The sequence below is a fragment of the Aethalodelphis obliquidens genome, unplaced genomic scaffold (assembly GCF_003676395.1).
Source record: "Aethalodelphis obliquidens isolate GAN/ISIS:26980383/991018 unplaced genomic scaffold, ASM367639v1 scaffold9, whole genome shotgun sequence".
Classification (NCBI taxonomy): domain Eukaryota; kingdom Metazoa; phylum Chordata; class Mammalia; order Artiodactyla; family Delphinidae; genus Aethalodelphis; species Aethalodelphis obliquidens.
This window is the reverse complement of record NW_020837953.1, coordinates 1014501-1041991: the sequence shown is the minus strand read 5'-3', so window position 1 is coordinate 1041991 and position 27491 is coordinate 1014501. Positions and strand designations below refer to the sequence as shown.

The window sequence follows — 27491 nt, the reverse complement described above, 5'->3', positions numbered from 1 at the left end:
TTCCTTTTTTTTTTTTCTTTCCTCCCCGAGATTTGAAAAAATTGCTGAGCTTGACAGATTTTTTTCCTCCTAGCGCTTGCTCGGTTCCAGAAGGGGGGAAAAAATCCTGTACGTGCTCTGTTCTGTAAAAAGACGTCTGGCCTCAGCAGTCAACCTAACCCGAAAAGAAATGTCTGGACCCAGAGAGTAATTGACTATTCGATCCTCTAATCAATGGGACAACATGGGAGATTGACAAAAGCTTTATCCAATCATATCCAAGCATGGGTGTACAATGGCTCGCAACAGCCAGAGGGGGCCGGGCAGAGAAGATCTGAAGTTCTCTGCGGCTCTGAAGGGGATGGTGCGGTTCAAGCTGTCAAAGCTACAAGCTCTTCCGGATTTAGCAAACACAATAGGAAAGAGTTTTCGAGTTTAAGAAAAAAAAAAAAAAAACCAAAACAGCGTGGGTTTTGTTTTGTCTTGTTTTGCGTGAATTGTATGCCTTCTTCTTTGCCTTTTGGGAAAAGTTTTAAAAAATTCTGCTAGAGAAATCTTTAACTTTGCATGAATTGTTATTTGTAAATTCAGGGAAGTTGTTAATGGTTGTGGAAGGTGAGGTTCAACTTTTAAAAATGTGTGGCTTGAAAACTGGGACTGTAGTGAGCTTTGGGAAGTAATATATTGCACAATTAGCCTTGCAAAACGTCTTACTCTGATTATCTTAGAAGCTTTGGCTTTTCAGGTACTTTGAAGGAATAGGCAAGCCTCTCTTGAACTCTAAACAACAGTTTTAAGGGAGAGAGACTGTTTCACAGGTGGACTGACAGCTGTTTTATACATTTGAAAGGAAGATGGGGAGAAAGAGAGTGTTGTTCTTGACTTTTCTTGAATTCTGTTTAAATATATGGTCAGTAGCGAATAGGATCTTGAGACTGGCCAAGTTCACGTTTCTTCTTGTTACCACAACAACCCCTGTGGAGGGTGTGTGTGGAAGATTGCTGACTCCCTAACTCTTAGCTGGAGTCTGGCCTCTTGGACAAGTCTTTGACACCAATCCAGTGGAAACCAACTGTGGTAGCTTGTCTTGGAGACAGTAACTGGCAGCCTCTGACTAAAATATATCCATCTCTTCCTTCCCTCTGAGCTGTGTAGACACCTAATTCTGTTGGGAAGTGAATGGAAAATAATATAGGCTCTTTCCCATCTTTGGCTTAAATTCCCATTGAGCTATTTCCCAGGGCTTTAGGCATTCTAATCAAATCTGGCCTGGAAATCTGATGTAAGAATCCACTTGGATGCTCAGTTCAGGAACATGATTCAATTTAGGAATATATGCATATAAGAAAATCTGCACACAAGTGACTGTAGGTCAAAAAACTAGAGAAGAAAAATGTTGGAAGCTGCTAGTAATAAAGTTAGTCTTGGTAGGAACTAGAGTAAATGGCGTTGTCACTTACAAACCCCAATTTTACCTTCATTGCTTTGTACATTAAAATCTAAATCATATTAATAAGATCTTCCTATTAAGTAACCTCCAAAATGAGAGGTATTTGAGATGTACATATAAGTGAAACCTTATTGACATAATTTATATATCTAAGAGGATTTCACTAAAACTGGCAAGGTAACATTTCTGCAAATAAAACACAGCAAATGCAAGGCTGGGCTCTGTGCCAGGGAGAATATGGATAGCAGAGAGCATGACAGGAGCCTCCTTTGCGCAGAGACAATCCCATTTCAAGGCAGCCGCCTAGCACTTGCAAAATAAATGACTGGAGTGGTTATTTCCAATAAGGGGTTTATCCTTCCTAACAATGGGTCACTTATACGATTGCAGTAAACTAGTTTTTGTACTTCACCTGTGTTTCCTATACTGTTCTCTCTACTAACCTTTCTTTCTTCTCTTCGCCCTCCATCCCTGTTCTCTTTCAAGGGTCTTAGTATCTTTGTGAACTCTGGACAAGGATTTACTTTTGCAACTTGGGACGTAGGGAGAGGTGGAAGGGTTTTCTACCCCCAGTCTGCCCTTTGAGGAACATCTGTTTCTTTGTGTGTTTAAATTTATGCCTGTTGGAGAGAAAGTTACCAGAAGCCTCTCTGTAACTGTAACTCTTCTACTGTATTTTTCGCAGTCCTGTTTCCAAAGGCTGTAGTTGGAACTGTGCTTTGTAGTGTTTCCCCCGCCGGCCCACCCCCCCACCTCCCGCGGGGGAGGGAGCGGGAGCTGGCGGAGGTAGGAGAGAAAGCAGGAGCGGATGTGCAGGGCTTTGGTGCTGAACTTGGATCCAGCCCTTGCCTAGAGGGCGCAAACAATCGTCCCATATCCAAAAGTCTTACGAAGGGCGCCAAAAGTTACTTAAGATAATATTGCTAACCGCAGAAAGCTGGAAATCGCGGGCACATCCACTGGTGCAACAAAAGAAGTTTTCAAAGTAGAAATAGCAGCATTAAATTTCTTTCCCCATTTTTTTTTAAACCAGGGCGACGTGCCAGCCCTTTCTAAAAAATTATTTTCCTTTTTTTTGAGATTCAATTAAAAGTCAGCATCTTTGCTGTTTTGGGAAGAGGCAGATGTGAAGTCTATCTTTTAACACACCAAAAGAAAGATTTTAATCTGCTCTGGAAGAAAGCTTCCCAAGAGTACACACTCGGAACAATAACTTCTCACTGTGCCTCAGTTACATGTTGGAACCGTCAGCCAGAAACTTCTATCGAGGAAACTTGGAGCGCGTTGAAGTTATAGATCCCAGCGAGGGTTTTCGTGGCCAGGGATGTTGTCTCCGTTATTCGGCTTGACATTTAGGACGTTTCTCCCCTACTGATAATCCAAGAGGAACCAAGGAAAAGCAGTTGTGTAGTTTGGGAAGACGGGGCTCTCTCATTAAAGGTTTAAGTCATTATTTCCCCTCACCCCTTAATAAATAATCAGAGTTTTCCAAGGAGATTTAGAAGCGGGGTGGGGGGCGCGTGTGAAAATGGTCTCTTGAGAATTCAGGAATTATTCTGGCAATAAAGTAACTGGAGAACAAGCATAAAATCACGTTAGAAAGATGCAGACTATTTCAGAGAACTTTGTTTTCTCCAGTAGCATATTTCTTGCTCCTTACTTTTAAAAAGGGGGTGGGGTGGGGGAGAGTCTGAATGAGAGTGGCCTTAACATGTCACCTCACCCTCACATGCTGAGTGGGCATTCCTACAGTAATTTCCTCTTTTCAGAGGCTCTCTAGCTGTGTAACCTCTACCAAGGTGCAGATTCCCCCGTCTGTGTGCCAGAGCCTTTAACGTGATACAGTCGTCTTTCCTTTTGGAATCTTGAGAAGGATTAGAAAATGCAGCAGGCTGCAAACTAGAGTGAGGGAGATGAGGAGGAAGAAATGGGATGGGGGTTTGGAGGAAGGAGGTATACTTTTTTTTTTCTTTCCCATCAGTGAAGACAGCCTAGAGAGAAAATATGAGGTTAAAAAAAACTGGAAAAGCAGGCTTATTGGCAACTTGCCAAACCCTAAAAACCACCCCCTCTTTTGCCAAAACAATACTTTAGCAAACCTAAAATAATTGCAGGAAGCTCTTTTCCATTTTAAGAACTATTACCTGGAGGAGGGAAAAAGAGGGGATTCTTAAAAGGCACCCTTCCAGAGGTGTCTCAGGAACAGGGACAGTAATGATAGCATGTGTCTAGTTCTGGGCACGTGTTTGTGGACCAGAATATCACCCTTCCCTAAGGGGACATCCCTTTCACATTTTTTTTTCTTCCTAAAAAGAGAAAGATGTCATAGCTAAACCACTGTTGTTTCTGAACGTGATAGAACTTTTTCTATGGCGTCTGTGTTCAAACCCACTAGTTTCACAGTCCTGGGAGGGAGAAAGCTAGTTAATCTCCGCCTCCCTTTCTCCAGACACCACCCCCCCCAGCCCCCAAATCCGGTGAATCTTCCTTGTGAAAATTTCCCCCACCACCCCCGCTTCTGGAGGCCATAGGACTGAAGCTGCACAAAGTTTGCAGGATTTTGTGCATAATTACCTCTGCCGACGATCTATTCCCACAAAAAGCTTCGTTGGAGAGACTACAATGCTTTGAGCCGTACCGCATTTCAGAAGGGAACAAAAGTTACCTAGGAGGTCTGATTTTTAAAAAATATTTGCATACATGCAAATTTGCCCCCCCCCCCGCCTTCTCCGCGGTTCTCTACGTGCCCACGCAGCGAACCGAGGGGTGCAGGGCAACCTGGCAAAGTTGCCCAAGTCCTCCACCGAGGTCCGCGAAGGTCTGCGGCGGGGGTTGGGGGATGGGAACGAGGAAAAGTAGTTTTGTTTGCTTAAGCACATCCTGTGGCAGCCTATAGCTGCCCGGGAGTACAGACTGTAACTGCTCCTCACTGCGTTACCCAGTAATGCGCTGAGCGGGGACGGGGGGGGCGGAGGGGGGTGCCGAGCGAGCGAGCGAGCGAGCCAGGGAGCGAGCGAGGGAGCGAGAGAGGAGCGAGCGCGAGCGGCCGCGGAGGCTCGGGACCCGGCTGGCCGCGCGGCGCCGCAGCCGCCCCCTCCCCCACACCGCCCCCCCACCCCCCCGCGGCGGCGCGAGCGGGCGGCGGCCGTGCGGTGCGGTGCAGAGCGGAGGCGGAGGCGGGCGCGCGGGCAGCTCGCGGGCACCCGGCCGGCGGGCGCGGGAGCTGGAAAGGGTGCGCTATGCCTTTAACGCCCGCGTACAGTAGACATGTATAGTGGAGTGTAGGGAAACTCTAGGCGGGGTTAAAGTTCAGCTCATGGAGCGGCAATAGCGCTGGCTGGCTGCAGTTGAGCCGAGTTGGAAATGTGAACGCAAGAAGCAGGCTTGATTTTTTTTTCTCCCCCCTTCTCTCTCTCTCCTCCTCTCTCCCTCTTTCTCCTTTCTCACCCGCACTCACGCACACCTCCAAACCGCACACCCAGACGCACACGCACACCCCACCGCCGGGCAGTGATGTATTCTCCGCTCTGTCTCACCCAGGTAAGCAGCTGTTTGGATGCGGAGGGGCTGTGGGGGTCGGAGTGGGGGGGGCCGACCTGGAGCCGGGCCGGGGGTGCCGGGGACCCCGGCGCCAGCAGGGCCCGGGACATGTGTCTCGGGGTGTGCCCGTGTCTGCGCGTGTTTCGGGGTGTGTGTGTGTGTGTGTGTGTGCGCGTATGCTCGTGGCGGGGGGGTGGTGGAGAAATACAGCTTTAAGAAAGTAACTTTGTTTCCATGCGGGTGCATTCCTCTTGCACGGCCATTTGTGTGGGCACATGGCTAATGGCGCCCTCTTATTAATGCGTTAATTAATATCGGGGCGATTGACTGCGGAACGGCGGTGTTTTCGGACGCCCCGCACGTGTTTCGGCGGGGTTGCAGCCCATGACACGCTGAAATCTGGACTCAGCGTTTCTGCAGGCGCGAGGCCGGTTTCTGTAGTTAACGCGGCGCCCGGGGAGGGGGCCGCCGACGGAGCCCCCAGCACGCCCCGCACTCTCGGGGCCGCTGCACCCCTGGCTGCGGGAGAACTCGGGTCCCCGCGCCCGCTGCCCGCCCGCTGAGCCCGCGCCGCAGCAGCCTCCCCAAACTCTTACTTTTGTTTATTGTTTGTCAGCCTTTGGGGTCCGGCCGCGGGAGGGACGCGGGCCAGGGCCCCCGCCGGGACAGCGCCCCTTGGGCATGGGCGGGCGGCGGCGAGCCGGTCCCGGGGCTCGGCGGAGCGGAGCTGCGTGGCCCCGCGTCCCCCCGCGCCGGCCGGGTGGAGCCTGCGTCCTCGCCGCCAGTCGCCCGCTCGCTTTCCCGAGCGAAAGTTTCGGTGTCGGGACGAGCCCACGCTGCGCGGGTCGGCGAGCGACGGAGGCCGCGGGCCGGGGCGCGCCGGGCGGAGTTGGGCTACCGGCCGCGAGCCTGAGCGGCGGCCGGGCCGGACGCGACTCCCCCCCACCCCCCCCGCCGCCGCCGCCGCCGCCGCCTCCCGCTGCTGCCGCGCGACTCGGGGCGCCCAGCGCACAGGACGGGGGCAACTTTTCCCTCCGACCTAACTCGGAGCGTGGGTCTCTGTCGCCCCAGCGCCTCTCCTTTCCATGCCCTCCCTTTCCATCCCTCCCTTGTCTGCACCACCCCCAGGCAAAATATTGCTACTTCACGGCCCCAAGTTTGGTCCCTTTTGAATATATTATTTATTTTCTTTGAGTAAAAGGCATGAAGCTAAAGTGATCTTGCGCTAAAATTTTTTTGAAGAAAAGTGTGAGCCTTCATACTGATTTGGTACATTGCGATCTGACCATTAATCACCTAGATGAAGTTTGTATGCTTCATATAAAATGTTTATTCACCACTCCCTTCAAAAACCTGCTACCACCTCTTGCTTTCATTTAGCAGGAGATAACGGTTTAACCGGAATACTTTCTGGAAGACTAAAAAGTATCCATAGTTTCTTCTCTCCTCTCTAGTTTCTGGATTCATTTCCCACATGACATGCCTTCTTATTGCAATATCTAACAGTCATCTACCGGCTATTTGATCTCAGAAGACTCTTAAATGCATCTTCTATGTTGAAATGGTCTGTTTGGGATTTAGGCCTAGCATTAATAATGGATAGCAGTTGCTTTTAGTTATTGTAAAAGTTTTTTATTTTTCCCTAACAAACTTCCAAAGTTCCTATTTTAGTAACTCGTGGAAGTATGGAATGAAACTTTTCCAACCAGTTTTGGCAAGGTTCACAATTGCATATGGATAAGATGCAAAGTGTAAGATAATTTGAATGAGTTATGACTACAGTGAAAATGCTGAGATTCAAAGGCTGAAGTTCTAGCTGGCAAAAGTTTGCAACACGTAGAACTGGTAGATAATACCAGTGTGCTGCCCTAGTGGGGAAGGACCTTAGCAGACACATTAGCGTCTTCGCCAGTGAGCTCTCAATAGATAAATTTGTATTTTGGGATGGTGCATACATGAGGATACCTGTGTACCCATGCAGGCCCAGGGCATAGTCAGGTATTTAACAAAGTTGGATTCTTTTGGTTCATGAGCTATTATCACATTAAGAAAGTTTTTTTTTTTTTTTTTTAAACCTATTTGGCAGTGACATTTAGTAGGCCTTCTTCTGGAAACACCACTAAGAGAAACGCTTACTTAGTGTAACAGTTTGTAAAGAGAATGTACACTAAATAGTGAATGAGGGCCATATATTTTATGAGTTCTTCTTTTAGAAATTGATTCACAATTTATTTAACTTGCCGGAATATTTATAAAGCTTTAGAGCCAGTTTTAAAAAGAAAAACTTAGGTAGTTTATTGGTCATTAAAGAAAGTCCAGTAAAGCGCAGTGATAAAAATTACTCTAAATGAAAGAATAAAATCCATATACGTGTGCAATTTTTAAAAACTTTATCAGGAAAATTCCAGACATCGTATTTTAATCCATGTGGACACATCTTAACCAAATCATGTACCTGGTCATAGAATGGTAACAGTAGAAATTTATAGGTGAACCTTTGAAAGAAGTAGTTCCAAAAATATCAGCATTCCGTGGTTCCGAAACTTGGCTTACTTACAAACAGATGAACGTCGAAGATGCTGATTCAAAGTCCTACCACTTTAGAAACAGGTTTTCAGGTTTGTTTTTATTGGTGGCCCATAACTTTCTCACTGAGTACATAACGTAAAATATTCTTTGTTTTCTCTTGAATATTTTGAAATATTATATAGCTTATGGCGATATGTGCAACAACATGCTTTATAAGGGCATACTGTTTTGTTTTTAAACTAATTTATGCTGTGCCTGGGCATTTCCTGCAAGTGAATGATGTTCTTTAGTTTTGATGTTCTGGAATATTTCTAATTGTGCATTGAGAAGTATAACTAGCCCTTTCCTTGTGTATGTGAGTAAGAGTCATACAAAATATTGTGCACTTTTATTGGCACATTCTTAAGACCTTTGGGGAGTAATAACTTGTAAATACTTTTGATGTAAAACTGGGAACTTAGATTATTCTTAATGATTAGTTGAGATAGTTGGCCTCATTTAAGGATTTTTATGATGAGATATATGGGCAGTTGGTTGGCAGGTAAACAAAATCCTTTTGAACACGAATGCACGCAGTTCGCAGTTCTCTGAGAAGCATATTGGGAGTATCTTCGAACACTTAAATGTCACATTAGAAGGTTTATTTTAAATGTTTATCATCATTAATAAAGCTCTTTAATATGACAAGGTTTTGACATAAATATGAATTGTTTGGAGCTAAGTTATTCTTTGCATTTTAAAATGGGGCTGAGACTTTAAAATGAAATCCTCATTTTGGTGAAAGCTCACTTTGTAGTTAAGGTAGACTCCGGGCGTTCTTTGCATAATTCCACAGAGCCTTGGTCCCTAGCATGTCTTGTGTATATAAGAAAATCAGTCAATGTGAAGGACTGTTTCAAACCCCAAATTTATGTATTTTAGAGCATTTCAAGGATGAGCTCAGAATTTAGTAATGTTTAAATGCTTTGCAGTTTGGCGTATACCTTATAGATAAACTGTGACTTGAAAAATGCTCCCCCCACCCCATTTCTCTCTTCTAAAGTACGGCAATAGGAAAGATTCTCAAGCATCAGAAATTTTAAAGTGCTAATGGTGTATGGGGAAGAATAATAGAATTCTTGTATTTTTCTCTGTTTTTTCCTCCACTTAAAGAATGCACATGTGTTGTGAAAGCTGACTTCTCTTTTGGATTCTTTTATTGAAAAAGAGCAGTTTTCAAACCTAAACTTGAAATACGGAGCCTGAAATTTGTTGAGAGAGGAAAAAAAAATGTTGATTATTGAAATGATTTAGTGTGTATTATATTAATATAACCTTACTTTAAAAAAAAAGTCATATGTAGTGTTTAAGTGATTGATTATAACTTACAATATTTTAACAGGCTTGATTGTTAAAGTATTTCACCAATTTTAAGCACTCAGTTTATATTTGAACATTTAAAAATTAATAATTGCTTTAATAGTAATAATATTTTGGACATTACAGTTACTTGTGCCTCCAAAATATATTTAGATGGATATTACAAACCAAAAAAGAATGCATTTTATATTTGTCTGTCCTACACCCTTTTAAAAAAAGTCATCAAATATCTCTTTGGTTTTCTTATCCTCATTTATTTGAAAGTAAATAATTTATCTTTTGGGGGGAGGGTTGTGCGGTGGAGAGAAGTTAAGATTAGTAAGATTACTGTGGGTTGGTTAATCAAAAGTTAGATGTACTCAGAAAGCTTTGTGGAGTTACTGTTTAATTTTTCTTTAATTTTATATTTCTACTTCCTAAGAAAATGTCAAGTAAAAGAATCAAACATTTTCCATAAAACAGTAAGAAAAATTTAAATGTTTTAAATTCAATTTTATTTTCAAATTACTTGGATTTTAAGAGGCAACCATGAGGGTTTCCCGGGAGTCTCGTAAACATTGAATATACCAGGTTCCCTGTTTCTCTGTGAGAAAAAGCCTGAAATATTATTTTCAAAATTTGAGTGAGTATTCTGTTTTTTCAGAATGATTATTACTGAAGGTATTTCACAATCAGATCAGTAAATTGAATGTGTTTAGTTGCAACCGTGTTGTCACAGTGACGCATTCTTTACTATCTGGCTTGTACGCTTTTCTTTGTTTTTTTTTTTTCCTTTTTTCCCTGTTTTGTTTCATTTCTATAATATCAGCAATTATGTCTTGAACATAGATCTTTTATTTTAGTCTGGTGAATATCAAATCCATCTCTTCTTTTGTATATGGACCTGCCAAATTTTTCTAAGTTTTTGACTAAAAAAAATTGTGTGTAACTAATACTTAGAAAGGAATTAGATGTTACCAAAATGACTAAGAAACAGATCAGAGTCTACATCAGAGTCTACTTTTAGAGGGGAAAGTCTTTGTTTCCATTGATCGTAGAGATGATTTTTGCTCCTAGACTTCCATAAACATTGACTGGCATCTAAATGTTTAGGATTTGCCAATCTGGCCGCCGAGCCCTGGCTGTACTACAAGTAGTGAGGTCAAGGCTGGAGCAAAATTAGATATGCCTTCCTTGAAATAGGGTTAAGATTATATGTTGTTATAAACATTTCGATAAACTTCACTTACTGTCTAAGGAACCTGGGACCTAGGCCCGACAATAGAACCTGGTACACTTCCGTGAACATAACAAAACATTTTTTACTTTTTAACAGTTTTCTTCTTTAAGATTGTGAGACATGACACCGATGAATTTTTTTTCCCCCCTCTTGGACTTCCCAAAGGGATCCCACGTATGATTTTGGTAACATAATGCTTGAATCAAATTTCAAGTGAAATAAGGATATATTTTTTTAAAGGTGAACACCTGAAGAAGCGTTGTTGCCTTTTGTTTTCATTATAGTTATATTTTTGTCTTCATTCGTTTCCTCAGGATGAATTTCATCCTTTCATCGAAGCACTTCTGCCCCACGTCCGAGCCTTCGCCTACACATGGTTCAACCTGCAGGCCCGAAAACGAAAATACTTCAAAAAACATGAAAAGCGTATGTCAAAAGAAGAAGAGAGAGCCGTGAAGGATGAGTTGCTAAGTGAAAAACCAGAGGTCAAGCAGAAGTGGGCATCTCGACTTCTGGCCAAGTTGCGGAAAGATATCCGACCTGAGTACCGAGAGGATTTTGTTCTTACAGTCACAGGGAAAAAGCCTCCGTGTTGTGTTCTTTCCAACCCAGACCAGAAAGGCAAGATGCGAAGAATTGACTGCCTCCGCCAGGCAGATAAAGTCTGGAGGTTGGACCTTGTTATGGTGATTTTATTTAAAGGTATTCCGCTTGAAAGTACTGATGGCGAGCGCCTTGTAAAGTCCCCGCAGTGCTCTAATCCAGGGCTCTGTGTCCAGCCCCATCACATAGGGGTTTCTGTTAAGGAACTCGATTTATATTTGGCATACTTTGTGCATGCAGCAGGTAAGTGCAATGGTGAAAAGTCGGTCCACTTTCTCGCGTGTGCTTTTTTTCCTGATGACCTCTGTATGTGCTGGGCCATTCCCGAGCTCCCTACGGCAGGCCATGTCCACATGGACGGTGTGGTATCCAAGGTAGACCAACATCAGAGTAGCCAGATCCTCCATTGTTTGAGGTTCCACCTTCATTCAGGTGGAAAAGCATAGCTTGGAGAGCATTCTCGCTAAGTTTAGTTCTTTTGTCAAGTAGTGTTCTCAGAGGTGTTAGTAGTCAGTTATGGGATATGTTTAAATCACGTTTTTTGATGAGGGGTGAGAGAAGTCTTATAAAAACCCTTGTAAGAAAGAGTCTGTTTTAACTGGCAAGTGATCTAGTTAAAAAGCGTTTAGTTTGGTAGTGAGGCAATATTTTTAGTTGCTTTTCTTCTGGGAGTGTTTTTATCTACTGGGGTCTCTTGAACCCCCCTGCTAATTAAGAAGAGGTTGGAGGTAAGATTGCTATCAAATCGCTGATCATTTATGAAGGAAAAGGAAATCACACTAGTACAAACTTAGTAGCTTTGTATTAGGAATACTTAGTGTTGTTTACAATAGCTAAAGGAAAAAACAAACCAATTCTTTAAGTAATTGATGGAAAGATTAATCTTAAAAGTAACCAAACCTGTATAGTTCATGAGCACATTGAGAAATAGATATTGATAATTGATTTGGTGAGTTGCTTGATTTGTAATAAAATTCTTTATTGTTCCAAGGCGGTTTTCAAGGCATGCTTTACCTGTGCATATTACAGCATGCAGAATAGCATTCAGGATAAAACTATTGAGGACTGGATAAAATAATGCATTTTTACTTTGTTCCTCTCATCTTGTTTTAGACAAAAGGCTCATTGTGTTACATGAAAGCTCAGGTCTTGTGAAACTTGTTGACTTTTTATATGTACATATCGGTCTTGCTAGATTACCTTCATGGCAGTTACTTGAGCCAGATGGAAGAAAGAAGGTTGTGGAATCCTACCAGTAGGTTGTTTTGGGGTTCATGTATTTTTTTTCCATAAAGGACAGAGAAGATGTTACCTGTAAAAGCGATACTCCATTGTTTTGCAAAACATTTTCAATTCTAAAAATATGAGCTCTTAGAAGTCATCTGATATCCTATTCTATTATTTTTCTCAATATATGTTTTAGAAAGAGAACTTTTGTTATCCATCCGTCCTTACATAAGAAACTGGAGAAATTTACTTTGCAAGCATGTCACATCATCATTTGCATTCTGTTGGCAGGGGATAAATGAGTATTTTAGAGGATGTGATCTGTAAGTGTTTCAACTATTTGGGTTTTTGAAAATGTATACTTAATTATAAGAAGTGCCTGTTGCTTTAGCCAGTTCTGGGTAGCGAAAACGAAAAGGCAGCACCTTTCAGATGACCTCTGAACAGGAACAAGTGGCCCTTTCTTAACTCCCTGTTAACCCTATTGTTGTTACTTTATTTTGTCTATTGAAAAAGCAGAGTTAAAATTTTTTCAAAATTTATTTGCATATATAAGTGGAGAATCTACTAGGACAAGGTGCAAAAAAAGTTGTGGGTATTATATGCTTTGGGGGAGCACTCTCTAAAAATCTTGTGTTTCATCTCTTTGATATTTGGAGAAGTAAATAACATAATAAATGCTCTAATGGACCAATATAAGAAATTGCAGGTGTCAGTGGGTGATGCCCATCATGGTAGGTGCTTCCTTACAAGGTAACATCAAAGCGAAATACCTGTTATGCGTTTATTGGTGTGAGCAGCATCTCTTCTAATTTTTAGATGTGAACGTTTCCCTTAGATTCACAGAGACACGGCCTTCCTCGGTCTCGCCGTTTCACGTTGGATTCTCTCTCGCTATTGACAGTTTGTGCCTGTGCTGTGGCTCCAGATCCCTTGAGCCATCATAGTTGCTGTGGTTTCAATGACCTGAAGGGTGATGTTGGTAAAATGGCAGGTAGACTGTTGCTTAGGAGAGTTAGCATCCTTATTGCTTATGAAAGATTTATTGCCAGCACTGTGGATCAGACTACCTTTCGGTTCGGTTTTCCTGCGCCTCCCAGAATCCCTCGGTCGCCTGAACGGTGGCCAAGTACAGGCCATTGGCTCTCCCTGCGCAGCCGTGGCGCCTCTGTGCGCACCAGGATGGGTCTGAGGGATGCTCAAGGCCTTTTGTCTGAAAATATCTCAAATGTGATTTAAGAGATTTAGAGACCTGTTATTTGTGGAAGGGAAGCTGCCAATACAAATAGGAGGTAGATCGGTCAACTCACATACAACTGATTTGACAAGCATCTGTTATAATGCTGAAGATTTGTAAACACTAAACAATGTTTTTACCTCCTTAAAAGTTTTGAGAACTTGCCAGTATTGGCAGGAGGCAGAGACTCTGAAATGTGCTTCAAGAAACATGCCAAAACCATTGTGGCCTTTTCACCTATAGTCTTTTTTTTTCCTCTCTTTCTTTTACATGTATTTTTTTTCTTCCAAAATGCCATTTTTCCCCCTTGATGGCCACAGGAAGATCCTTTTTTTTCTTTCTAAAAATGCATATAATAATTATTGCTTCATGCCTCAGCCTCTTCTTGGGAAGGAAGTTGAAATCTTAGAACGCACATGTAAATACTGGAAGTTACTGCAGAATCAATTGTTTTTTAAAAGCGGAGGTGATTTTTCTAAGACGTATTGAGACGCTAAAATACAATACATAAACTGCATTCCTTTTCCTTCTCCTCTAAATCCAGGGGCATTAGAACTGTGTGAATTTTGTGGCTGATAACCAGTAACAAGTGTAATGAAATCGGAGTGATTCCATAAGCCTGAGAATTTCATCTCATTAAAAGTATAAAAGAGTAAAACCATTTTATGCCTTTAATTTGGTCTCTCTTTGAGTCGTTCTTCCCATGTATCATATGACAACTTTGAGATATTATGGTATTGTGGTAAATGGTGTTCTTTGTGGGCATGTAACAGTAAAGCTAATTTATGACCAGTCTTTACCAGATGATCTGTATCAGAATCTACAATATACCCGGCACGTGGCAAGGTCACAATTTAAGTTGTTAAGGTCATAACCTTAGCCACCAGGCATTTGACCTTTTAGATAAAGTTAACCTTTGTTCATTAGTAGGCACTCAACCGAGAACTTTCTGGAGAGTTTTTTTTTTTTTTTCAAACTGCTTCTGTATAACTTCTGGTAATGTAATCAGATTCTAGAAAGATTTTCTGTTGAGTTAGTTAAATTTTGTAAGAGGTTAGACTTTTTAAGGACTCATCTCTTGGATAGAGGTAGGTTGCTGTATCTAGGCCATAAAATGACTTTTTATAGTTATTACCTGCTGCGGGTAGAATGAAAGCTGAGGTAGCTGTGTGGAGATGTTTAAAAACTAAAATTAAACAAATAGAATTATGTTTAATTCAATGAAGGCCTTTGCTAATTTTTGAGTGGCATTAGGCCCCAAAGCTAAATCACAATGAACATCTTCACTTTTTGCAGATGAGGAATTTTTTAAGATTGGAAGTATTTTTAGTTACCTTAAAATTCACTCTGAAAGACTAATACATGACCAGAATTTGTCAGGTAGTTGCTGTAATTGCTAATTAGCCAGGGATGGAGCGAATTGAACTTGTCCTAATGGTAGCAGGAGTACTTGTTAGTTTCAGGGTAGAAAGTGAACGCGTTTGCACAGTAGTGTTTTAGTTTAATAGTTACGGATTGCTTCCATGGTCTCCCTTTACTACCTTTACTTAGTGTTGCTCGGCAGGAATAGTAAAGGTCCCGTCGCTTACTGAAAGAGTTGCGGTGTCTGAGAAGCCTGGTGCCGGTCCTGGAAACCTGACAGTGGTGTTACTGACGACCACATTACCTGTACCATATTGTCCACTTAATTATGCTGTCCTGAACGCTCATTTCAAATTATTTACATTACTGCTAGTTCTGCTCTGATAGGCCACGTATTATTCCATTTCAGCAGAGAGAGAGAGACTCCCATTCAGGTGCATTCTAGTTGTAATTTGGCTTCGTGATTGCCATTCCTTCATATAGTAATAGAGAAAGCCGTGATATGCAGATAGACCAGATGGTCATGTTGACAGATTGAGAATTCACTTCCTGCTGCTCCAGAGCAGGTGTAAGATTAGGAGTGTCTGTGTAGGAACGTGTGTGCGCTTCGTGTGCATGTGTGTGCACATCCAGGCTGCACACAGAGTGCTGGTTAGAGTAGGGGGAATGATTTCTTTTTTTAAAAAGCTGCTACCTTAAACACAGTGTAACTGTGTAAGGTTATCAGTGCATACAGAATAATAATTGTAAAAAAATTTAAGTTGATAATGTTAGATTGTTACAGTTTATAATTTTATGCCAAATTAATTATGATAATTTTTAAATTTTTAGGTAACTTACCATGTTAGTTTGTGGCAGGATTGTATATCTAAAATATATTCAATATATTCTGTTAACAGGGGTTTGTGTGTATGTGTGTTTACACTCAAATCCAAGACTATACATTATTGAATTAAACTTCTTCATTACCCTAATAAACTCCTTAGTAGAAAGTTGTGTAGTTAGTTTCTGTGATTTATAATAATAAAAAAACATATTTGGAAAAAGAAGGGGTAAGATTAATATACAGTGATATTTAATGAAGACAGTAAGTACCACCCTATCTCAAACTCTAACCTTAAACTAAAGGTGGATTTTGTGGCTGATTGATCTACTGTAACTTATTGGTATATGCACACAGTTATAGAAAATGTCATTTATCTTTCTGTTTATCTTTTAATTCTTTAAGGGAGATAGCACAATCAATCAACAAACTTGAGATTAAATATGGCTTTTATATCCTTGAGTATTTTCTGCATAACTTGAAGATAGTAACAATATCCTCTATTTAGAACGTAGTAACAATACCCTTTATCTAGAATGTAGTGAGGAAGATGGAAGTTGAAGGATAGAGAGTGTAGAGGTATAGGGAGGTATAGGTGTTCTTGAGTAGAAGGGAGGTCAGCTCATTTATGGCTCAGAGGTTTGAGTGGTGGTAAGAAATTTCCCAATGCTGCTGGCTTGGATTTGCCTTGTCTGCTTTTCCACCCAGTGATGGATAGCATTAATTTGAACCTATTTAGGGCTAGTGTGGGAGAAACCACAGCCTTTGTTGTGGTCACTGGTATACACAGTAGGACTGGCTGTTTTACTTGGTTAAGGCCTCAAGCTGCTTCCAGAGGATGCAGAACAGCCTGTCGGTTTTTTTAAAACTTGCACAGAAGCAGCAACAATTCTAATTGCTCACAAATGTTAATATAGATTATTGAAAACAATTTTGAGGTTAGAATAGAAGAAAAAACATAAAATACAGATTGCGTTCATTGAATGTGCTAAACACCAGTTTGTTGTCATTTCAGCAATTATTTCCCCATGGTCGTTTAGAGGTTAGATCTTGCTTTTAAATATATTATAAATTGTAAAGCCTTGGAAGGTGATGTCAGGGGAAGGAAGAAGAAGTCAGGTGGAGGAGGAAGAGAATGAATAAACTGACATGCTTTGTTAAGAGAAACATAAAACCGTGAACTGAATGGCAAATGGAGATGCTCTAAAAAGTGTTTTGGTTTAAGTAATGACTGTAAAAGGATCCCAAGCAGCAGGATATCTAGTGGAGAATTTTATAATCCATCTCACCATCATTTTTGCATAGTATGCTTCAGATTAAGAGACCTATTGGGGGCTTTGGAGTTTCTATTCAGATTGTTAGAAAGAAAAGTTTTGCAAAAATTCTTTGTAGGGTCTAGGGGTCTAGTTAGGGACACTGTGGCATGCATAAACTTGGAAAAGGGGCTATTGAGATATTCATTATTATTACCATTTTCCTTTTTAAGGGGTAACCTACAGTGTTGTCAACATTTTAGCTCTCTCCCGCCAAGGCAACTGTAAGATAGAAATGATTGATCCAAACTTTGGTGTCCCTGAACTTACCAGAATTCTCCAGCTGCTGCTAAGATAGAAATGGCTTTTTCCCTAGGCATTTCCTAAAATATTAGAAAACAGTGCTTCATGTTTTGGTATGATAATTCCACAGGGTAAAAGTATATTTTATCTAATGGAATTAGTCTTCTTATTAATACTTTAGTGAAATAAACATGGCTTATGAGCCAAAGGAATAATTCCACAAATGACAAATTGCTGCTACTTTGTAGCAGAGGATATTTTTGCTTTTCTGTTTGTAAGAGACACTAAATGAGATAAGATTGAGAGAAATAAGTTCATTTGTGTTATATATTTTGGCGAGTGTTGTTCTGTGATATATTGCTAATCTCAGTCTCAGAAATGATCAGGATGATCATAATAACTGGAGTTAGAAGTGGAATAGCTTTAACGTTTTTTGAGAACTTTAAACTATTTGTCTTAAACTCTTTGTCTTCATGTCTTACACATATTTTCCTAGTGGTAAACTTTGGACCTAAATCGATTGAGAGTAGAGAGAAGGAGATGGATGGAAGGAAGGAAGGCAGGCAGCCAGACAAATAACTTTTATTGTCTATTTTGCAGCAAGTACAGTCCTAAGTTTTGCCATACATTGTAGCTTTCTTTTATTTTTTTTCTTTAACTTCACAGGAGTATTGTAAATAAGTAATTCACTGTCCGTTTGGACAGGTGAAAATCAAGTCTCAGAGGTGCCAAGGGATTTGTGCAGAGCAAGATTAAACCCAGGCCTCCTGATTCCATATCCTATGCTTTTAAAAACAAAATTCAGATCCATTCTGTATCCCTCTCTATATCCTGTTGTCTGGCGTTGGATGTCACTTAAGTGGTATCACACACCCACCTTGAGTCAAAGGGGAAATAAAAAGTCAAAATCCAAACCTTTCCCACGGAGATATTTTACTGTGGAGTTTGGTTTTAGCCGCAGAATGAAGCCACACTTGGTTAGAAGAGGGAGAAATGGTCTCATGCTTGTTAGTGTTGGGGTCAAAAATCTGGAATGACTTGTTCTTTCTTGTTTTTAGAATGTAGAAGTTTAGTGAATAGAAGCATTATAACACAGGTTTAAGAATTTTTTTTTTTGTAAGATGAAGTTAGATGAATTGGTTCTAGATGCTTTGGTAAGCCATTGAGAATTAAAGCAAGCATTATTTTAAAAATCAGAATTGCATGTAATATTTTACTAGGTAAATTTTTATGCATTTTAAAATATGCACAAGAGATATGTATTTCTAACGTCCTTTGATGATTAGATTTAAAAGTTTTAAATTTACTTTGTTTCCAAAAGTTTCTGTGATTATGGCTGTGTGTAATTATTTAAAGGAAAGCAAAAATGGAATTTTATTAGTTAAAAAATTGTTTTTTAACTTAAAAGACAAAGGAAGAAAATTGAAAATAGGGAAAAGTTTCATTTTAACGCCCTTAAATGACTAACTGATTTATTGATGGATTTATTTAATGCCCTTATTTTCACTTCTTTAAACTTCGGCAAGATTAGTTCTTAATGACTTTAGTGCAGAAGTTCAAAGCCTCACTCAACATGAATTTTATAACTGTAAATAGAAAAAAAGATTATAATTATAACATACTACATCTATTCATTTTATGTATGAATTCTTCTAGTGTTTATTTTTTTAAAAAGCTGCTGAACTGAACTTATATTGAATAAAATAGAAATGTGACTTTCTTTTTAAGTTTCTTTTTTTTTTAGAAATGCTAATAAATCTAAAAGTTAGGGTGTGGAATGTCAGTCACCCCAGAAAGGGAGAACTGAGGTGTGTGATAAAAGTGATTAAATTGGAAACAAAAGAGGATTGCAATAATAAAAAACAGGACTCACACCCCATTTTCCTCTCCATCAGGTTCCATACTGCCTACCTTTGATGTCTCTAATGAGTGTTTCTGGTGGTCCCAATAGCTTATGAGTTTACAAACAAACAGTTTTCAGAGCATATATATTGATGTAAATATTTTAATGACTATTTTTTAAATATTCTATGGGTTATAAAAGCCAGATGAAATAAAAGTAGCAATAAAATGTATTTTAAAAATGAATAAGATTTAACAACTTGTATGTATGTCTGTGTAGCATCTGCCATTGTCAGGCTGTTGTCTTTGTTGCTATGGTTTGGGTGATTTTATTTCCTTTTGTAATTTTGCCAGCCTGTGATTGGCTAATGCAACATGTTCACGCTGTTGGGGAAGATGTATCTGTGGTGAGTTATATAGCTTTATCCGAGGGGTAATTTTTGGTAGGGAAAGGTATTTGTCAGTGGATAATAGGAACTGTGGTGCTACAATATCAATTTTAATTGGATTTTTAAAATTAGGGACATATTAATATGGGAAACTCAGAACTGTCTCTTCTGTGTTATGTGCCTTCCTCTTTCCTCTTCCCCTATTGGAAGCATTTAGAATTCTATGTATTTTAATTTTAAAGGGATTAGTTATTTAAGTTTAAGGTCCCACATAAAGTGAATATTGTATGTACGGGATCCCATCATTGTCACTTTCAAATATTCCATTGCCTTTCAAAGGAGCTGACATTACAAGTCCTTAGGTTGACAAATTCTCATCAACTTTTGTGAAAATTTTGGCTGCAGAAGGAGTAAAGTCAAAAGAGGGCCATAGACAGATGGATTTCAGTGTTAAGATGACATCAAGCCCTTCTTGTGGCATTTTTAAACATTCCAAATGAATGAGGAATGGAGATGCTTACAGAGCTTACTGTAGAATAAGTAATTAAGATACTGTGCATCTGCATGTAAACCTTCGTAGCATACTATTCAGCAGAGCTGTATGGGCTCAGATATAATAGCAGATGAACAATGAAAATCGTAAACATCTTTTATGCTGAGTATAATTCATAAATAATATTAGATATAAAAAAGTGTTGATGGAAAACAGTGTATACCTGAGAATATATTTTTAGCATTAAGTAATTGGAAGTTAAAGATAAGTTGGGTTACAAACACTTAAGATGAAGTAAGGATTCTGGATAAGAATTTGGCAAAAACTTGTCTGCATCTTTGTAGGACTGTGGCACGATTTTTGCATGGGTGTCTTTTATATAAAAAGTACTGAGTTACTAAAGTTTCTGATCGATTCATTTAGTTGGTTTTTTTCTCCCCTTCTTTTAAATGGTGGAGGTTCTCTTTGGGAGAGTAGTTTCGAGTAACTTCTGAGAATGAAGTCTTTGTAACTTGATGCTCTTCAACAGCATAACTATTGTTGTATGTTCCTGTCCGGGAAAGATAGTCATTGCAGTACTTTTATTGTATGGCCTCTTAATATGTGACAAGGACTTTTATTAAGAATTCTTTTTTCTTTTAAATGTACTTTTAGAAGTCCCTTACCCTCCTGACCCAATCAGGGATTACAGTGGTTTTTAAGAAGATTCAAATGAATTTTTATTATTTTCTTGGCTCATTTACTGTATAGACAAAAGTCTTATTTTTTTTTTTAAAAAAAGGCTCTGAAATCATGTATTTTAGATTTTCTGTAAAATAAAGTAGGAATAGAAATTAACAGAAAAGTGCCATCTCATTGGGCCCAGGATGTATACAGTTCTTGGAGAATGAGGCTATTGCAGCCTGAAATTTTAGGGTTGAAGAACTAATTGTTCTGAAGCTATTTGCCCCTCATCTCAGAAAAGACGGCAAACATGCAAAATGGATAAATGTAATCCTTTGTACTTTTACCACCTACATTTTTAAACTACAGTGACTGTGATTTCTCCAGAAAGGTCAGAGGTTTCAGACAGAAAGCTTTGTGATTCTTCAAAGAGAGACATTTTCAATTTTGCTATCTAATGACTGATTATGCATAGCTTTTAACTTTGTTTGCAGTTGAGCCTCAGAGGTGCTGGGATGGGGGTGATGCTGAGTAAGTGAGGCCGGGTCATGAGACAGCGGAACTGGAGGGAGACAGCTAGATGGGAGAGGAACATAGATGCACATTTAGGGATTTGCGTGTCTGGCCCTTTATTACTGACACCTTTTAAAAAGTGAGAGCAGAGCAGCTGCAACGGTACGTTTTGCTTTGTGCTAGAGCATTCTGTGACAGACTCTTAAATATTTTGGGCACTTGAAGGGGTTTACATAGCTGGCTGCCATTTTTTAGGATTAGCTTTGTTGGTTTTCTGAATTGTGGATATGGGTTTCTTTGGCTTTATGTGGGTTTCTTTGTTTCTGTTTTGTTTCCCTTTTGGACTTCTCCAAGTTTTGGAGAATTTTTCATGTTGGGTGGTAGGGGCGAGTGGAGTTGGTAGATGGCTTTTGTTGTGGTTTACTCCTGTTATTCAGGAAACAGAGGTTCAGAGAGTGCTCGTAGCTCACTCAAGGTCACGCCAATGGTAGTGGCAGAGCCAGGATGAAAGCCAGATCTGTCAGACCCCAGACTAGTCTCGTTAACCTCCATGATATTTAAGTTGGTTCTTATACATTATTTTATTAGCTCTTCATATAAACCTTACCTTTTGGGTAGGGGAGCTTTTATAATTGCCTTTATGCTGCTGAGAAACAGAGAGGCTGAGTAATGTGTCCATGGTACATGGTTAGTAAGTGGTTAGGGCTGGTAAGTAGGTCTGACCCTTTTATGGCCTGTTTTTCTCTCTCAAGTGTTTCCCAGTATTATCATACTCCCTAAGCTCTGCCTTGGAATTTATGGATGGGGCTAAAACTGTTCTCTGGCAGTACATTATAGTGCTGAAAACCATTGTTTTCTCTAAAGTTTAAAAAGTGCTGAGCAGCTAGACCTTGTCCTGGTTTGTTAATAGATTCAGAATTTTATACCTTGAAGGAAACTTAGAGGAAACCTTCATTTTGCCGGTGAAGAAACTGAGTCTATGCATCCCAGGAGCTCTGGAGATAGAAAATTCTTGTATAAGTTGAGGAGCAGTTGTGGCCTGTTATCATTTGCATCAAGGTGGATGCTCTTTGGTTGGTGTTGGCATAGAAGATGTATTTTGGTTGCCTTTATTGACAGTTTCCACCATGTCCTTGGCAACTCAGTTCAGCAAACATGTTTTGAGCGCTCACTATCTGTTAGGCACTGTGTTAGGTGCCAAAAATACACAGCTGAAGAAAATACTGGGAGATGAGTTGTTACTATCTTAGATGAATTTTCCTCAGAAACTAAGATTTTAAGGCTTTCAATGTTTTAAAATTAGGATTCTCCCAACTAATAGCCCATTAGAAGTTTTAGACATCTGCAGAACTGGTTGTTGATACTACCTTTTTCCTGTACAATTGGTGTACATGGAGGAATTCTATCATTTGGTGATATTACTACTAAGTGTTAACTTTTTGGTTTTATTATGTCAGAAATACCTATGTAAATGGAAAGAAAACCTAAGCAGACACAGAACAGGGCACAGGTGTTTTCTATTATTTAATAGTTCACCATAGCACGTCTTCTCTAGAGAAAGCTGGTGCACAAAAAAAAGTTCTACTTTTTTTTAAGGACATCCTTTGAGTAATGCTGAGGTATAAAACAGTTATAGGCAAACTAAACAGCAGGAGAATGAGGGAGTAACAAACAGAAAGGAAGGGAAGGCCTTGAGAGCAAGCTATGGTGATTTCATTTGGCAGTTGGTAGTTCCTAAAACACAGCCAAGTCCCAGTAGCATAACCACTTAAATTCTCTATTTTGCTCCATCTCCGAAGAAAGGTAGCGATCTTGAGACTTTGACGTGGAAGTGGATTTTAAGTTGTCCGAGTTCTCAAGCTGCTCTGCCTTTCTTTCTCTTGTGAGAAGAAAACAGATAATGTATTAAGGGGTCCTCTGTGTACGAGTGTGTGTTAGTGTGGTAATGGGGCAGCTGTGAGGGTCCTTTGGGAAAGTGTGTACAGATGGTGATAGAAAGGAGAAGAACTACTGCATGTCTGATAAGTGAAATACAAACAGCGACAGCACCAACAGCAATCTGGTGGTCCCAAATATTGGAAATTTTTTGTTCTCTGTTATATCTGCTTGTTGTTTAATCTGAAAGTGAAATCTGTTTCTGCAGCCATTAATATATGTGCTTTTCTTTGTATAGAGTGCAGAACAAATGATTTGTTCTGTAATTATTTTCAAAAGGCAGAAAATTTGTGTGTAACATTGAGAGTGGCATGGGATTGTCATAGAAACTCGTTCTGAACGCTGTAAATAAAAATGGTTGGGGATTAGTCACAGTGACATGGGGGACATCATGGAACGCAAGACGTTTTTCTTTGTTTGACAGTATGAGAAGTGAGGCAAACTTCATAGGGTTCATGGGATACTAGCAGTTCATTTCTTCCAGGGAAAACACAGCTGACTTCAGATTAAATAAACCACTTGGATACAAATATCAGAATTTACCTTGTGAGTTTCACAATATCTGATGTTTCCTTTACTTTAGGAATGTCTTTTTTCCAAATAATGAAATTTTAACAAGTTTGAAAATCTCTTTTTTTTCCTACTAATCTTTAGAATCACCCTGTCTCTTTCCTCCTTCCTTGACCACACTTTACCCACTTGTAATCCTGCATGGTATTTTTACACATCTGGCCTTAATTCTGTTTTCTTTGGTCTTCCTTTTTCTTTTTCATGAAATATGAATAAAACTGAACACATTAATGATAAACCACCTTCATTAATGTTATATATTTTAAATTATATATATTCAGGTAGAATTATGAGTCTATAATTATGAGTCAATATAACACCATTTTCTGTTTTTTAATCAGTTATTTAGAGGGAAATTGTTTGAGGGGATACTCATTGTCTAACTAAGTCTGACATCTGGAAAAAGGATTGCTCATCTTTAAATTTGGAATGAATCCCCAATCGCAGATTCCCACCAGGGTGATGTTTCAATAAACTCTGATGTCTTAGCCTTAGATTCTTGAACTTCTGGAGGTAGGGGCTGAACTCTAAGAAGGGATTTCAGGACTTAAGGAACTTCGCGTTATGGGGTGACTTGTGCTTCTGACAAGGCTCCTTTCACAATGCTGTGCGTTATTGAAGGTTCTTATTTGTTCTCAGGATGATAAATGCAATGTTTAAATAAGGGCAAGGTGTATGAGACAAATGTGGGATAATTAACACGAGTAAATTACCTTTCTGGATTGAGTGAACCAGTGGACATAACTAACCTTGAAAGTGGAGAGAGCACATGCAAAGACATAAATGAGAATTTTGGGGCATGGAACATATAGGGGCAATCTGTCTCCTTGCCAAGTCTCTACCCACACACTATATATATATATGTATACACACACACACACACATATATACACATATATATGTGTGTATAAATTAATGGAGAATCTGGGTTGAACAAAACCAAAAAATGTGAGACGCTTATAACGTGAATTTTAAAACTAGGTAACATATAATACAGTTTTTTAGGTGTTCACTTCAGGACTGAACTTAAGCCTAAACTTTTTTGGTCAGAATAATTTTCCCTTTTCACTCTATCATGTTAACTGATTCTGATTTTTCACCAAAATCCAAAGCTTCATGTTAACCTAAAAGTTATGACATGTGAATAATTATAATTCTGAAAACAAAGGTTTGGTGATGCTGGACATTTGTATAAAATTATATAGGCTATTTCTGTTTCCATCTGAGATCCTAGTCTTGACTTTTATCCAGACTGTTTACCTAGAAAAGATGATTTGGGGTTGATAGAGTAATATAGTCATTGCTCCAGCTTATATGTGAGGAAATCCATCTTTATACCAATAGCCATTTATCAAGTACCTACTATGTGCTAGCTACCCTGCTAGGAGGGGAAAGAAAGGATTTTAATTCCATGCTGTTGAATTTGTGAAGAGCACAAGCTTGATTAAAAAGGAAACCCTCTCCTCAGGATAGACACACATTTGGTTTTGAATCACATACTGTCCTGCTCTGCAGGGAAAGTGTCTGTCAATCATAGCCTTATCTCTGGTGAGCATTTGCAGGTTTGTTTGTCTATCCTTGCTAAATAGGATAGATTTCGGCATGGTTACTTATCCTAAGTTGGGAGAGGCCAAGGGCAGTAGTGGTAGAAAAGGTAAAGATCAGAATTAAGGAGCTGGGTCCTCCTATCCAATGCTTCACTTTCATTAAAGCTGTTAGACCAATTTCATTAGCTCCAAAATGCACCAGCATATGTAAATCTTCTTTGTTTAATTGGAGACCTATTGATTGTAGGTAACATAAGCCTCTCTAAGGGAAACAGAACCCAACTGAAGATAAGAGTTTCTTCCCTCAACACATACAGCATTCATGATTTTATTTCTCTAGGCATGTTCATTATCAAAACCATTCCACTGCAGACTTTCCCAGAAAGTGTTTCTGCCTGGCCCTGTTTTCATATCTGAAAGCTCCTACTTGTTTCAGCAAAGGATAATGGGAGGATTTTGACAGAATATACATTTTTTTCTTTTTTTTTTTAACTAAAACTTTAATAATAATGAAAAAGAAAAACTTATAAAATCATATGAAAATAATTTGCTTTAAAGAGACTAAGTCTTCTTTTGTGTTTTCATAGACTGCTAAAGGGAGCCAAATTCTGGCTGTCTTCTTTGGTGAGCAATCACCAGCAATATTCCAGTGGGGGATGGAAACTAGAATGTAATTTTTCCCCTTACATTCTAATTGGATCTCAGAGTTGCCGAGAGGATAGTGTACCAGCCCACACTTTGCAAAGTGATATAAAATATGGGATTTTCCCAGTGTGCTTCATATGATTGGGACATCTTATAAATGTTTAAACTAATGAGAAAACTGGCATTTACTTATATATGTTCCTGCAATTCCACTTTATTTCTGAAGTGTAAGATTCAGGTCAAGGTCAATGTAGGGCTTATAGGGACGTAAGAATCTTGGGAAGGAGAAATATCTGTTCGATGTTGTAGTCATACAGTAACTCAAAAATTATCTTTAAATGACAAAGAATAATGTGTCGGAGAGGTAAATATATCTACTTTTCCTTCCTTAAAATTATACTAAAATTATGTTTAATATTAAGCACTTGAATTAAGTGCTCTAAGTTTTCTATTCCTTAGAGTATTATTGATCTCTAAAGGAGATATTTAATTAGTGAAATTACAGCATCTTGGAAAAAATTGGTTATTTTCTAATTTCATAAGGTAGTTGATGCTGTATAGCAATGCCTTCATGGCCTTTCTTGTAACGTTCATCTTCTTTTTCCTGTGTGGCTGCTTGAACACCTCTCAGGTGGTGAGGAGTATATGTTTAGATGGCATAGAGTAGAGATATCTTGACTGGTAGTGAGTAACTTTATATCAGCCACTATAATGCTTATCAGTGAAATTCTAACTCATTTAATTATTACTTAATTCTCTGATTATTTTTTTGTATCTGAGAGAAGATGATCACCTTCATTCTGGGAAAGTATGGATGGACAGATGTTGCTATTGCAATTTCTTAATTCACTACACCTGGAAAGGCATTTTGAGGTAGAATACCTTTTTAAAGAATAGTGTATCTGTGTACCTACAAAATGGTTGTGGTGAAATTCTGACTGGGCTTGTGATGAAATAGGGAACCCTCCAGTTCAGTTCAGTTCATCTTTGAGTTCTGCATGCCGCTCATGTTCGGTCAGGTTTCTAAAAAATTTCTTTTGGAGATTATTTATAGAAACTCAAATCTATAACCAGGTATTGAATGTTACCATTGGAAGGAGGCTTTGTACTCATCTATCATTTCCTCTCTGCCAAAGCACAAAAATCCCATCTTGTTGATTTCTTCTTAGATATATGATATATGACGTGTGTGTGTGTGTGTGTGTGTGTGTGTGTGTGTGAGAGAGAGAGAGAGAGAGAGAGAGAGAGACACACACACAAAGACACTGCCTAGCTATTTACAGCAAACCTGTATCATCATCCTTTCTTAGCCCCTTCCCTTCCCAGGAATAGAAATTTCTTTGAAACCAGGCATAATCAGGAAATGAAATAGAATGTTAAAAGACTGAATGATGCATTTTAAGTTGAACAGAAATATGGATTATCTGCTGTTTGGATTTGTCCATACTGGAGTTCACCTCCTATATCACTGTAGCCTCCCCTTTAGCATGGGAAGCGGAAATTAGATTTAAAATACAAATTATTCACACCAGTCAAGTAAAAAGGAATGAAGACTTTTTTTCTAATTTGACTATTCATATATTTTCTTGGAGGAAAAAGCATTATTAAAATAATCCAAAATAGAAGTTCAAATATATTTCTTTTAAATCTTTTCAAACCTGTTGCTGGAAGGTTCTAGGATATTGTGAAAACTTTTTGTTTTAATAAACATTACTGGTTTGATTTCTTATTGATTTTCCCTTTATTTTTCAGTGTGAGAATATATGTAATTTATGACACATAATAATGAAGTGAAGACCTATGTACCTACCACCTGACCCAAGAAAGAGTACATTACCAATACCTTGTATTTACTTCCATGTTCCCTAAAAATATCACCCTGAAATTCCCCCCATTATCATGAGGATTGTGTTTTTCAATCCCCTTCGATAAAAGAAATTTTTTTATCACATATGTGTACTAAATATATGTTCAGTTTTGTGTTATTAAATTTTATGAAAATTGTACATA

The 27491-nt window shown here is 39.2% G+C and overlaps 1 protein-coding gene across 4 annotated transcripts in view; it reads left to right on the top strand.

Moving 5' to 3' along the window:
* Nucleotides 1-4326: 4326 nt before the first annotated feature.
* NFIA (nuclear factor I A) overlaps nucleotides 4327-27491 on the top strand; it is a 392758-nt gene continuing 369593 nt past the window's right edge. Inside the window, exons 1-2 of one of the 4 annotated variants that reach the window (XM_027108350.1) lie at nucleotides 4327-4969; nucleotides 10391-10922. In XM_027108350.1, the coding sequence (XP_026964151.1) occupies nucleotides 4943-4969; nucleotides 10391-10922 (559 nt within the window). In that variant the 5' untranslated portion in view covers nucleotides 4327-4942. The remainder of the gene's footprint in view (nucleotides 4970-10390; nucleotides 10923-27491) is intronic. The other 3 variants (XM_027108349.1, XM_027108353.1, XM_027108351.1) reach the window with 3 other exon arrangements.